This window comes from Pituophis catenifer, unplaced genomic scaffold (genome assembly GCF_029215685.1).
Source record: "Pituophis catenifer annectens isolate HBS135680 unplaced genomic scaffold, rPitCat1.0.hap2 SCAF_2, whole genome shotgun sequence".
Taxonomy (NCBI): Eukaryota; Metazoa; Chordata; class Lepidosauria; order Squamata; family Colubridae; genus Pituophis; species Pituophis catenifer.
This window is the reverse complement of record NW_027256882.1, coordinates 134,147,906-134,162,134: the sequence shown is the minus strand read 5'-3', so window position 1 is coordinate 134,162,134 and position 14,229 is coordinate 134,147,906. Positions and strand designations below refer to the sequence as shown.

Below are 14,229 nucleotides of genomic sequence, written 5' to 3'. Positions count from 1 at the left end.
CTCATTTAACCTACCTTAGAAAGGATGGAAGGCTGAGTCAACCTTGAGCCTTGGAGAGATTCGAACCAGCAGTAAATTGCAGGTAGCTGTGTTAATAACAGGGTGCTTTAAACCACTGTAGTACCAAGGCTCTTTTTAATTCCCTAAAATATTTAACGTAGCAGAATAAATAGCTGCAAAAAAAAAAAAAAAGATAGAGAGATGGTGGAAAAGAATAAAGTATCAATAAATAACAGAGGTTAACAAAATGACAGGTTAACAAAAATTTTGAGAGATCAAAAGGATCCCGCATATTTTCAATGCTGGGACCAATGGTATACTTGGTTGAACAATAGAATGAAAAGAAGATAAGGTTAGTGTAGATTTTATATCTTATTTGTATATTTTGACTGAAGTTAATATATTGTGTAAAGCTCCCGTTGCGATCTGTATGTGAATAAATACTTTGTTTGTAAAGAAATAAATAATTTTTTTTAAAAAATAAAAAATAAATAAATAACAGAGGAAATAGAACAGTTCATACTGACTAGAGGAGCTTAGCCATAAATGAGAATAACTGCCTTGCTTGATCTGATTTTAAAATATTTTCCTTAGGGGACAATAAAATTTGTTCCTTGTTGTCGCTTGTCTTGTTTAGTCTGATGTGAATGTCTCTTTTGAATCAGTTGTTGTAAACCATCAGTAAATTAATGCATTCCAATTATGAAGATTTGTCTGTTCCAGCTCATTATACGTCTGGATCTTTGTCTGTTTGTCTATCTGTCTATGTATCTAACTTATCTAATAGTGTTAGATTTAATTGCTTCTTTTCAGCATGGTAATCACTTTCATTTTTATTGATTCAGTTTATGAGGTTATGAAACAGACATTGACTGTGCATCCAGCCTGTTGATACAATTTCTAAAGAACCCATTTTTAATTTCTTCACTTTAGTTCAGGTACTCTGGCTCCTGATTTGCATTTTTATTTCCTATATTCTATCCCATATGAGAATCATGTTTTAAGATTGTATTTTTATACCATATTTTAGTTGCTTACATTATTTTTCCAATTCCTTTGTTGCACTTGACCTGTGGCTCATCCTAATAGGGGCAGAGTTCCCCAGATTTTTTCAGCTTTGCAAACCGGCAGGGCGGGGGAGAGAGGTTGGTTGCACATGTGTGATGAGTGCGTGCACCTGTGCTCACACAAGTGGGTATGCATACACACATGCCTGCTCTCGCCCACCTCTTCCATGGCCGGTTCCGAGAGGCGCTCAAGGCCCAGTAGTGGGCCGTGGGCTGGGGGTTCAGGACCCCTGTAATAGGGTGTAGATAATTGGCTTGATGTCATGCATCAGATGTTCATACTTCTGACACATACATTTATTACCCTCTTCTTGCTGATACCTTCTCTTTTAAGTATCCTACTGAATACCACAAAATCTTATTTCTTTATCTATAGAATGTTATAAGATTTTAAAGAGTCCTGGGTAGTAAGGTTGTTACCCTTAGGATGAACGAGATAAAGCCCAAGCTCACATTTTCCAAAGGTTTGTCACTTTTATTCTGGGTTGGGAGTCCTCATTCGAAGAAGTGTTCCAAATGTATGTTGCCTGTGTGTCTTCCGTCTTTGATTATGTATGTCAAAGAAATATAATCATAATCATAAGTTTATTTGCCAAGCATATATAAGATAACAGGTAAAAGTATAAACATAATTTGAATACATGAAAAGAGTAAGTAAAAAGGAATATTAGGACAGGGACGGTAGGCACACTGGTGCACTTATGCACGCCCCTTACAGGTGTGGAATGGGGTGAGGTCAACAGTAGACAGTTTAAGGTTAAAGTTTTTGGGGTTTGGGGAAGAAACTACAGAGTCAGGTAGTGCATTCCAGGCATTGACCTCTCTGTTACTGAAGTCATATTTTCTGCAATCGAGTTTGGAACGGTTTACCTTGAGTTTGTATCTATTATTTGCTCATATATTGTTGTGGTTGAAGCTGAAGTAGTCATAAGAATAAGAATATTCTTATGCAGGGCGTAAGAACAACAAGAGTTAATTGTTTTTAACTTTGTTTCATGGCAAGTGGAATGCCAGGACAACTGCACTGTATTCAATATATTTATGTCTACAACAATAAAAATATATATTTTTAAAAAGAGTTAATTGATTCTGTGAAATTAACAGTTGCGATAGTACTGAAAACCAGGTTGCATTTTCTGCATTCAACCCGGGCACAGAATAAATTGGATGATAGTCTCTTGAGCCAAGAATCTACAAAACATAAACCTAGATAATCCTGCTTGGATTTCAACACAGAGAACTTTCAACCACAGAGTAGGGTGGTTTCAGAAGCTTTTCTATTCTAGGGCTGAAAATTCAAGCTGTTCTAAGGCTCTTGTGCACCCTCCCAGGCACTTCCTCACTCTCTCCTCCATCTATCCTTTCTGGGATTCGCAACTTCCTGTCAGTTTCCTCACATAACAACCAGCACATTCACTTAATGATGGCAAACAGGACTATCCAAATTGCTTTCTCTAACAAAGCAGTCACACTTTATGACCACATTGCTTAGTGACAGCAATTCTGGTGCCAATTGTGGTTTGTGATCTGAGGATTATCTGTATGTTTGTTCCTTAGTAAGAGGCTGACTTATGTGTGTGAGAGAGTGGGAGAGGAAGGAATTAATTTTCTAAATGGGGTAGTCTTATTTTACAGGCAATTAACTTTAATTATTAGTGATTGGGGTGGGTTTGCTCATTGCTCTGTTCTTTTTTGGACTGTGGTTGCTTGCAAATATACAGTATACATGCACGTACAAGTATCATATGTCACACATTTTTTAGAGAAGGTGGAAATATCCTGGATTGGTTTCTGCTGGTGTTGACAGTTTTAGATTAATCGTAAAGGGAACTTGGGCAGTGGCTCTGTTTTAAAGAGGGAGAGAGAGGGAAGGAAGGAGGGAGACGGGGAGAGAGGGAGAGGGAGAGAAAGAGAGAGGGAGGGAGGGAGCGAGAGAGAATGGTACAAAATATGGTACAAATCTATTTCCCATTCCTTTATCCTGATTTTTCTGTTTGGGGGGATAATATACTTATTGCACAATTAATAGTTATATCCGCTAGAAGTTACAAAGGATTTATTCTTAAATGTCATGGATTGAAGAGTGTGGTATTGTTTACTTCCTTGTATGGGTTGTTTTGTTGTTTTGTTTTGTTTTGTTTTGTTTTGTTTTGTTTTTTTGGCTGCTGATTATTAGACATAACCACTTTGAGCTTTTTAATAGTGCTTATATGAAACCTTTCTGAATAAAAAGTTTAGGCATTATTTTTCCAGCATCAAGTACATTCTCTTTCCCCTCTCAGATAAGGCTTATTCATGCATGCTTACTGGTGTGATACACCAGTAAGCATTTGTTATTTGTATTCGCATTCATCAAGCATTCCTTTAAACTTTTAGCTTAATTTAAAATGCATGAAGAACAAAATATTCTTTCTTAATACAGGAGACTGGAAAACAAAATTCATAATTCAGGTGCAATGATTTGTGACTATTCATTCTAGTAATGAACTACATGGTAGAACCTTTTAGGAGAAAGAAGTATTTGAAGATATGATCTTATGCAATTTAATGGTGAAGTTTGCTTCAGAATTAATAATCATGCAAAAGTAAGATAGATTTCCAATCCGAAAAAGGGTTCACTTCAAAAAAATCTTATAGCAATAAATCAGACAGCACTTTTTTTCCTCCAGTGAGGAAGACTGTTGTGGCTTTAAATAACAGTTGATGTGCTCAACTGTAGGTTTCCGATGCTTCAACTTTGTTGATGGCAATTTTCTGTCCTTTTATGGAGCTGAAGCAAGTTGCAGATTTTGCTGGTGGATTTTGGTGTGTTCCAATTTGCTGTGAACACCTGTTCTTTAATTATCCACATCCCTTGTCTGTCTCTTTGTTTCACCTCTTTTTGATCTATGGGCTAATCTTTTTTTTTTCCAGTGGGGATTGCATTAGTAGTCCAATCATGTTTTCCTAAGAAAATTGAATAGGGATCTGAATTATAATTTCTAGACACAGAAGATAGCTATTCTCCTTTTGGCACTGATACAAGCTTTATACTTACTTAGTGTGGCTATGAATCATTATCCTTTTTTATCTTCATTGTAATACGAAGTTTCAGGACACTTCAGATAATTTTTGTAGATCAAATATTTAAAAAGAGAAATTTTACGCTGCACAGCTGCTCATATTATGGCTTAAAACATTAGTTTAGCAACATCAATTGACACATTGTTAACTCAAAATGTTTAGTTTGCATTCCACCATAAATATACAGGTAGTCTTCGCTTAATGTAACTGAATGTGTGGATGACTTTGGGGAATGAGGGTAGAGATGCTGCCTAAGAAGCAATCAGACAAGAGAAGTATTTATTTATTTATTTATTGGTTCGATTTATATGCCGCCCTTTTCCAGAGACTCAGGGCGGCTTACAATGCGTTAAGTAATAGCCTTCATACTTTTGTATATACCTGCTTAGTAGGGCTTTCGGCCCCTCCTAAGCGGTGTTCTTTTTTTTTATACAAAGTCAGCTTATTGCCCCCACAAACTGGGTCCTCATTTTACCTACCTCGAAAGGATGGAAGGCTGAGTCAATCTTGAGCCTGGTGGGATTTGAACTTGCAGTAATTGCAGACAGTTACTGGTGTTACTTAACAGTGCTTTAGTTTGCTTTGCCACCAAGGCTCACCAAGGCACTAAGGAGCCCCCAGTGGCTTAACTTAGTTAAGAGAAACTTAGGAAGGACCTGCCCAAATGGATCAAACAGTTAAAAGTGGTGGCAGGAAATTTGTATTTTCAGACTTGCCAATTCATTTAATGTAGCCTTACAATAAAGTAGAATTAGTCGTTCTAATTATGTGTCCTGTCTAGGAGTTACCTGAGAGGGTTGATAGTTCAGTTGGGACTGGCAACTCCATCGCTAAACAACATGGTCCTTAAGAAAAACATCAAGTGACCATGTCTAACATATGACATCATTTCCACTTCAGTTGTTAAGCAAATCACCCATGGTCATTTAGTGTGATGTCACATCAGTGGTGGGTTTCTACCAGTTTGCCCTGGTTTGGGCAACCCGGTAGTGGCAGCAGTGGGAGGCTCTGCCCACCAGCCCGGACATCATTGCAGACACGCACTCCTGGTTCCGAACCGGTAGCAAAGGTAAGTGGAACCCACTACTGTGTCACATGACTGCAATTTGTGACTTATTGCTGGAAGTAAGCAATTTATTTTGTTGGAAGCCAGTTGTGAAGGTCATAAATGGCAATCATATGACAGCAGGACACTGTGATCATTGTAAGTCAAATTAGTTTCAAAGTGCCTGAACTGTGATCATGCGACCTCGGGATGCTTGTGATGGCCATAAATTTGATGACCAGTCATAAACCTTTGTCAACTCTATTGAAAAAGTTTGAATAGTTGCTGAACGAGACAATTGGTAAGTGAGGACTACCTGTATCATTTGGCCTCTTCCTGGTTTCTCATTTTTGACTCTAGTTGTAGAGACAATTCATTGAAAGTTAAAGGTAGTCCTTAACTTATGACCACAATTGAGCCCAAAATTTATGTTGCTAAGTGAGAAATTTGCTAAGTCAGTTTTGCCCCATTTTACAACTTTTCTTGCCACTTTTGTTAAGTGAATTGCTGCAGTCGTTAAATTAGTAACACCGTTCTTAAGTGGACCTGGCTTCCCCATTGACTTTACTTGTCAGTAAGTTGCAAAAACAGATCACATGATCTTGGGACACTGCAACCGTCATAAATATGAACCAGTAGTCAAGCATCTGAATGTAAATACAAATGACCATGGGAACTTTTTTTTTTATTATTTGATTTATATGCCGCCCTTCTCCGGAGACTCAGGGCGGCTTACAATGCGTTAAGCAATAGCCTTCATCCTTTTGTATATTTTATACAAAGTCAGCTTATTGCCCCCACAATCCGGGTCCTCATTTTACCTACCTTAGAAAGGATGGAAGGCTGAGTCAACCTTGAGCCTGATGAGATTTGAACTTGCAGTAATTGCAGGCAGCTGATGTTAATAACAGTGCTTTAGTCTGCTGCGCCACCAGGGCTCTTCAGGAACTTAATTTCCTGATGGTTGCCAATCTATAAAATACCTATTTAATGTAGGTAAAATTACTAAATTTTTATATGGCCATTGGACAAGTATTTTTAACAATTGCATTGTAACTTCATTCTTGGTTCTGCAGAAAAAGGAATGACATAAAAGGAAAAGAATATTTCTCTGGCAGCAAAAGGCAAATTTTCCTATCAAATGTGAGATTAGATTAGTTTTGTGGTCTGTGAGATCAGAAATGCAATCCCTTGAAAAATATGCAGCTAATTTTTAGGGTTAAAGGAATAGATTGGCTAAGAAAGAAGATCATAGGAGGCCTTTTTCTGTATGTTTAAGAGTTTTAAGACATTGGACACATCTTCAGACTTGGTATAACAGGAGAGCAGATCTTACCTGCAACAAAAGGGTACCAGATTTCATGAATTTTATATTTCCTTTCTATTTTGAAAATGCTTGTGATATTAGCTACCTGTGTTGTTTATGGATTTGTCATATTGAGGTGTTTATTATGGCTTGCTGAGTGTCCAGCTGAAAGATAGACCAGTGAAAAATATGATAAAAATGCTATTGTAACCTCTGCTTAACACTCTGTATTGTTTAATTCCTTCATTTCTTCATAATGAGTTCAGAAATGAGTTCATAATATTGCATTTGTTTTTAACCTTAAAACATGTCCTGAAATCTTTGAAGAAAGGTTGTAAAGATGATTTACATGAAAATACATACATTCTTGCAGCCACTGATCCACAAAGCACACGTCCTGTCACTCAGAATGTAGTCTGCATTGCTGCTTATATGATGTTCTAGTGTTGTTCCAACAACACTAGAAGCTGAGAAGCTGTTGTTCACCTTACTAAACTTCAGGCGTATCCCGCTACCACTAAATATTGTTTTCCTCTGTTGCCTTATCTTAGGGAATCGGAATTCACCTTTTCCCCTTCATTCCAAGCAGAGTTGATTAAATGGTTTTGTCAGAGGCACACAAGGACTGTTATAATCTTAAATCCAGGAAAAGTGGGTCAATATTTCTGGAGAATTCACCTTTTGAATTATGAATAATAGCAACCAAATGTGTGATATTAAACAATATTAAGGTTCTTTTATTATTAATTGCTGAATACAATATACCCATATGCCAGATTATTCCTTTTCATGTAAATTCTCAGCCAAATTATACAGCAACATAGTACACTCTGCATACAGAAGTATTCATACATGCCATCAATGAGCATACCACAACCGTTGCATTCACATGTATGCATAAATATACTTAACTACCAGGATAATTCACTTGTCTTATTCCCTAGACACAATATAGAATTGCATCTTATCTTTAATTTGCAAAAGGACAGGCTTGCAACAGAATAGACTGTATGCAGCAGAATATTTTTTTTCCAGCTTATTTGGCTATATTATTTAAATAGAAAACACATATAGAATTAATCAGTATCCGATATTTTATTGGTATTTAGGAAATTTTCAAGATTACTTTTAAAATGAATTTTTCATATTTAGATAATAAATTTAGAATGTTAATATCATTAGTTCAAGGCTAAATAATAATAATAACAATTATACCTATCTGGGCATTTTACACTTGGATGACATTAGATTAGGAACACAAGTTAAAATAGGGAAGAAAATGGTAAGTGAGCACCTGTCTACCCTAGACAAGTTCAAATCACCAGGACCAGATGGATTACACCCCAAGATTCTGAAGGAACTGGCAGATGAGATCTCAGAACCACTGAACTATATCTTTCAAAGATCCTGGAGCACCGGGGAACTGCCAGAGGACTGGAAAAGAGCTGATGTAGTTCCCATCTTAAAAAAAGGGAAAAAAATAGATCCAGGAAACTACAGACCTATCAGCCTTACCTCAATACCAGGGAAGTTTCTGGAAAAGATAAGCAACGAATCAGGGTACACCTAGAAGCAAACAAAGTAATAACCAAAAGTCAGCATGGGTTTGTCAAAAACAGATAATGCCAGACTAATCTTATTGCATTCTTTGATAAAGTGACAAAATTAATGGACCAGAGGAATGGTGTCAATATAATTTACTTGGACTTCAGTAAGGCATTTGATAAAGTAGATCATAATCTACTACTAGATAAAATAGAAAAATATGGGTTAGACGGCATCACCACCAGATGGATTCGTAACTGGCTGGCCAACCGCACTCAACATGTAGTCTTCAATGGAACTGCATCTACATGGAAGTATGCAGTGGGGTACCCCCAAGGCTCTGTTTTAGGCCCAGTACTCTTCAACATCTTCATCAATGATTTGGACAAGGGGATAGATGGGGAATTCATCAAATTTGAAGATGACACCAAACTATCAGGACTAGCCAATATTCTGAAAGATAGGCTTAAGATACAGAAGAATCTTGACAGACCTGAACATTGGGTGCTACCTAACAAAATTAAATTTAATGGTGAAAAAAGTAAAGTTCTACATTTAGGCAAGAAAAACAAAATGCACAGGTACAGTATATGTGGTACCTTTGTCAATAGTAGTAACTGTGAGAGGGATCTTGGAATCCTAGTGGACAACCATTTAAATATGAGCCAGCAGTATGCAGCAGCTGCCTAAAAAAGCCAACACAGTTCTAGGCTGCATAAACAGAGGAATAGAATCAAGATCACGTGAAGTGTTAATACCACTTTATAATGACTTGGTAAGGCCACACTTGGAATACTGCATCCAGTTTTGGTCGCCACAATATAAAAAAGTTGTGGAGACTCTAGAAAGAGTGCAGAGAAGAGCAACAAAGATGATTAGGGTGGGTACTGGAGGCTAAAACATATGAAGAATGGTTCCAGGAACTGGTATGTCTAGTTTAATGAAAAGAAGGACCAGGGATGACATGATAGCAGTGTTCCAATATCTCAGGGGCTGCCACAAAGAAGAGGGAGTTAAGCTTATGCACCAAAGCACCTGAGGGCAGGAGAAGAAGCAATGGGTGGAAATTAATCAAGGAGAGAAGCAACCTAGAACTAAGGAGAAATTTCCTGACAGTTTGAACAATTAATGAGTGGAACAACTTGCCTCCAGAAGTTGTGAATGCTCCAACACTAGAAGTTTTTAAGAAGATACTGGATAACCATTTCTCTGAAGTGGTGTAGGGTTTCCTGGGTTGGACTAGAAGACCTCCAAGGTCCCTTCCAACTCTGTTATTCTGTTATTTTGTTAATATCAAGCATGGATAAATTTAAAAACCAATTAATAAAGAATACATCCAAAGAATGAGAAAAATGCTAAAGACAAAATTGAATGATGGAAACACCATCAAAGTTATCAATACCTGGGCTAAGCCTGTGATATGACGCACACTTGGAATTATTAACTGGACACAAGCTGAACTGGACAATTTGGATTGAAAAACAAGAAAACTGATGACTATTCGTTATGCATTATGTCCCTGAAGTGATAATGATAGATTATACCTGCGCTGCAAAAATAGAGGCAGAGATTTACTTTAGGACAAACTGTGAAGCATGCATTTGGTTTATTTAAAAGTCAGTAAAAAAGGGGACTGATGCAAGATAAAAATTGAAACTTACTGAATGTACAGAAAAAAAAATTGAATACCAAAATAATACATGAACAAAATGCCGGCAAGGAAAAGCATTACATGGTCAATTTTTTTTAAAAGATGGAGGAGAAAGTGGAAAAGATAAAACTTGGCAATAGCTTACAATTGGAAGAATAAAAAAAAAAAAAAAGAAAGACACTGAAGGATTGATTTTGGCTGCTCAGGAACAAGCTATTTGAACTAATGCAATCAAGACCAGAAGTGAAAAAAATCATCAAATGATTCAAAGTGCAGGTTGTGCAAAGAAGAAATAGTAGGTTATATACTCAGTTCGTGCAAGAAGATTGCACAGATCAATTATGAAAAATTATCATGACCCAATAATGTAAATTAGTGGGAAGATATAGTTGTAAAAATTAATTAAAAATGAGCAGGTTAAAATATTGTGGGATTTCCAAATACAAACCGATAAAGTCTTGCCACATAAAACAGCAGATTTAAGTGTGGTTGAAAAGAAGAATAATGGATAATTATTATGTAGATAATTGATGTGACAATATCAGGGGTAGTAGAATAGAAGACAAAGAATTGGAGATCACCAAGTATCACAAATATCACAAATTTGAAAGATTATGGCATAAATTGGCTGTGGTCACAGTGGTTATCAGTACACTGGATGGATGGTATACGAAAAAGCCTTGGATGACACTTAGAAAATCTGCACATTGACAAAATTTCCATCTATTAATTACAAAAGGCCACATGACTTGGATCTGCACATCCTAGGTTCTTGGGAAGAACTCAGTGCTTATGAAGGCTAACACCAGTTAAAGAACTGGTAGCTGTAATTTCATATTGTTGTGTATATAATAACAATAATATAGAGAATTTATAAAATGTTTATGATATGCTTTAAGAGATATTTCTGAACATTTTGGAAGTCCCTTGAAAGGAAATGTGGAAACAGGTTATTGATAATCCCATAAAACTGTATTGATTCTGATAATACTGTATATGCATCACTACTGTCAGTTTTTGAAAACATGGCCATGAAATGAGTTCCTGAACCAAATACTTTAAAAAAAGTGCAATTTGAATCTCCCATCGTTTTTTTCAACACCTTGGTTAACAAGGAGAGACATGACTGCACCTGGGATATATTTCCAAATGAAAATGAAACGCATGCTCATGCACACATTCACTTTCTTCTATCCTACGTGGCAAAACATGAATATTCAGTAGGACAAATAACAAATTAGGGGTGATATTCATTGAGTCAAGCAGAGTGAAAATAACGTCTCTTTTAGACTTCAGTCCCAAATGGATTTGTCCACATTTCTGTCAATTTTAAAACAACAACATAATGAATGATTAATCATTTTAATCATGACAACCTCTTTAAAGTCAGCAGTGAAATGTGCAAGAAATATTGGGCTGCTTTTGCACCTACATAAATGGGTATTCTGAATTTGTGTTTGCTATTTATCACTTTTTCTGATGATGTATTCTATATGGCATATTTTAATATTAATGATATACATTTAATAAACCACTTTAGAATAAATTTGAGTCTTACTAAAAATACCAAAATTTGTTTCTTCCTAGGAGAAATTTGCAAAAAAAATATTAATAATGGATACTAGGTATAGTCTGAGGTAGAGAAACTTGTGTAGCACTGTCTATCAGCTGTAGCCAATGTGATGAAGCCTGTTAGTATTATGCCTCTACCTTAATAAAAAAATAAGTAAATTGTTTACTAAGCAAATGTATTCTTTTTAAAAGTGAATAATAAGTGGTAAACCTGTATTTTACTGAACTCTTTATATTTCTATCAGGAAGCTGGTTTTCCTAATCGGCATTGTTTTCTCAATTGTTTTTCTTCCAGGCAGCATTTACTCTTCTTTTGGGCCCTTTCACCTTTTTTAATGTGCAGAAAACTAAATATCTTCAGATCGTGACATCGCTAATGAGGTGGTTAGGTAAGTGTACAAGTCTCAGATATTTCCATATTGGATTTGGCTAGCTGTGGGAAGATAGAGGGAGGAAAAATACCGTTCTGTGTTGTTATTACAAAAATGTATGTTATTGTTTCACTTACATTGCAGTTGTGATGATGGCTTAATGGGTACACCATAGAAATTCTCCTCTGACCAGGGCATAATTCTTAAAAACCAGAGCAATTCATGATATTCATTTTATTATTTATTTATTTATTTATTTTATTTATTTATTTATTTGTCAACAAGTACAAGGAAACAAGTAACAGTATAGACATAGACATGGACACATGAAAAAAAATTGGCACAAATAAAAGGAAATAAATAAGCAAAACATAGCCATAAACACATAAAATGAGTACATATGAATGGGAACAGTAGGACAGGGACGGTAGGCACGCTGGTGCGCTTATGCACGCCTCCTTAGGGACCTCTTAAAAAACATGAAAGGTCCACGGTAGACAGTTTAAGGTAAAAGGTATGGGGATTAGAGAGACTAACAACAGGATCAGGTAGAGTATTCCAGACATTTACTACTCTATTGCAGAAGTCATATTTTCTACAATCAAGATTAGAGCGAATTACATTGAGTTTGAATCTATTGATAACCTTTGTGTTATTGCGGTTGAAATTAAAGTACTCATTTACAGGTAGGACGTTTTGGTAAATAATCTTATGAACTAAGCTTAGGTCAGAACGTAGACGACATAGTTTGAGGCTATCGAGCAGGGGTGAAATGCTCCCAGTTCGGACCGGCTCGGGCGAGTAGATAGCGATGGCGGGCAGTTCGGAGAACTGGTAGCAAAAATCCCTACCCCCGCCCCCCATGCCCAGCTGAGCCGCGCGATCATCAGAGGCTTTTTTTCTTTTAAATGCCTCTGACGAGCCAAGCTCTGACGATCCAAGCTGAGTTGCCTGATGGCAGAGGGTTTTTTAAAAACCCTCTGACGATCAGGCAACCCCGCTGGGATCGTCAGAGCCTTTGGAAAACATTTTTTTACATGGTTTTACATGTAAAAAAATGGTTCTAAAAGTAAAAAAAAAAATTGACCACGCCCACCCAGTCACATTACACCCCCACCATCACCAAGCCACGCCCACAGAACCGGTAGTAACAAATTTTAGATTTAGGCCTCGATTTGCTATCGAGGCCTAAAATTTCAAGCCTGGTGCTATAGAGAATTTTATTTTGAGCAGAGGATTTCAGTACTCTTCTAGTAAAATATCTCTGGACCCTCTCTAATGTATTGATGCCTGAAATACAGTGAGGGTTCCAGGCAGGTGAACAATATTCAAGTATAGGTCTGGCAAAAGTTTTGTATGCCCTAGCTTGAAGTATAGCGTTACCAGAGAGAAAACTTGCTAAAATAAGATACAATAATAAAATATGAAATTAAGTAACTTTGTTTCTGTAATTGAATGAATGAGTAGCAGTCATTACCAGGACTGCAAAGAACTCAAAAGAGATGTTTTGCAAAGCATATAAACACGTGCTTTGCAAAACCTTTCTTTATTATTGGAATACTAAAGCAATAATATTTTACAAGTTTTATGTGGCTGCTTCAAAAGGTATTCTCAACTATCTTTCTGTACATATATGCATGCATAGTGGACTTTTCCACTGAGACCAGCTATTAAGCAAATATGTAGTGGAAAAACCACTTATTCAGTCAGTCAGTCAGTCATGCTCTCCTTCACTCCCTTGGGACATAATCATATTTTAGATAGTCCCCTCCCCCCAAGAGAGATTTTAATGGGCATTATTAAACCCAGAATCAAAGAGATCAAGATGCTAATAATATCCCAATTATCTATGGTTAACTCATTATTTGAATATATTACCATCATAATAAAAGAGACAGTGCTACTGTTCATCAATTTTTTGGTTTATTTTTGTATGCTTCTTAAAATCTGTCATGAAATACACAAATCTAGTCTCAATGTTTCATCCTGAACACATATGTAACTCTTTAAGGTCACCAGCTGTTTGCAATTAAACCAAATGTTATCATACCAAATTTGATATAATTGAAAAAAAATATCTTAGGTAATTGTTTTGGTGTTACAAAATCGATATTTGTTGGGCATGACTGATCATAAAGAATTTGTTCTTTGCCAGACTTAACTTGTATTAATTTGCAAAGAATATGCTAACAATATACCTTTGATTTCCATAAATCTTTGATTTTTCTATATATTGATTTTTTCTAAATCAGGGTTTTGAATCCTTTTTTCAGGCTGTAGAACTTCCTAGTTTAAAATAAAAAATTTCCCAGGCTGTTTCCCATCCAGGGATGCTACACTGTATGTTCCTGTAACCCAAAATTATTTCGGTTCTCAAGGAAATGGCTTTTTCATCCCTTTTACTAGAGATGCTTGGAATAGAAAAGAAGGATCCTCAGAGCTGCTGAGATATGAGTAGGCAAGGTGTGGCTAAATTCAGCCTGGGACTTTATTTCAGTGCCATAATACCATAGAAGAAATGCCAGTCTCAAATGTGTTTCAAATTGTTCTCAGGTTGCCCAATATATTTCAGTGTTATAATCAAACTGAACAATGAACAGAACTTCCTA

At 36.3% G+C, this 14,229-nt stretch overlaps 1 protein-coding gene across 1 annotated transcript in view; it reads left to right on the top strand.

Moving 5' to 3' along the window:
* Nucleotides 1-14,229, top strand: part of TMEM104 (transmembrane protein 104) — a 66,189-nt gene that overhangs the window by 39,535 nt on the left and 12,425 nt on the right. Inside the window, exon 9 of the mRNA XM_070934640.1 lies at nt 11,545-11,638. Coding sequence (XP_070790741.1) covers nt 11,545-11,638 — 94 coding nt within the window. The remainder of the gene's footprint in view (nt 1-11,544; nt 11,639-14,229) is intronic.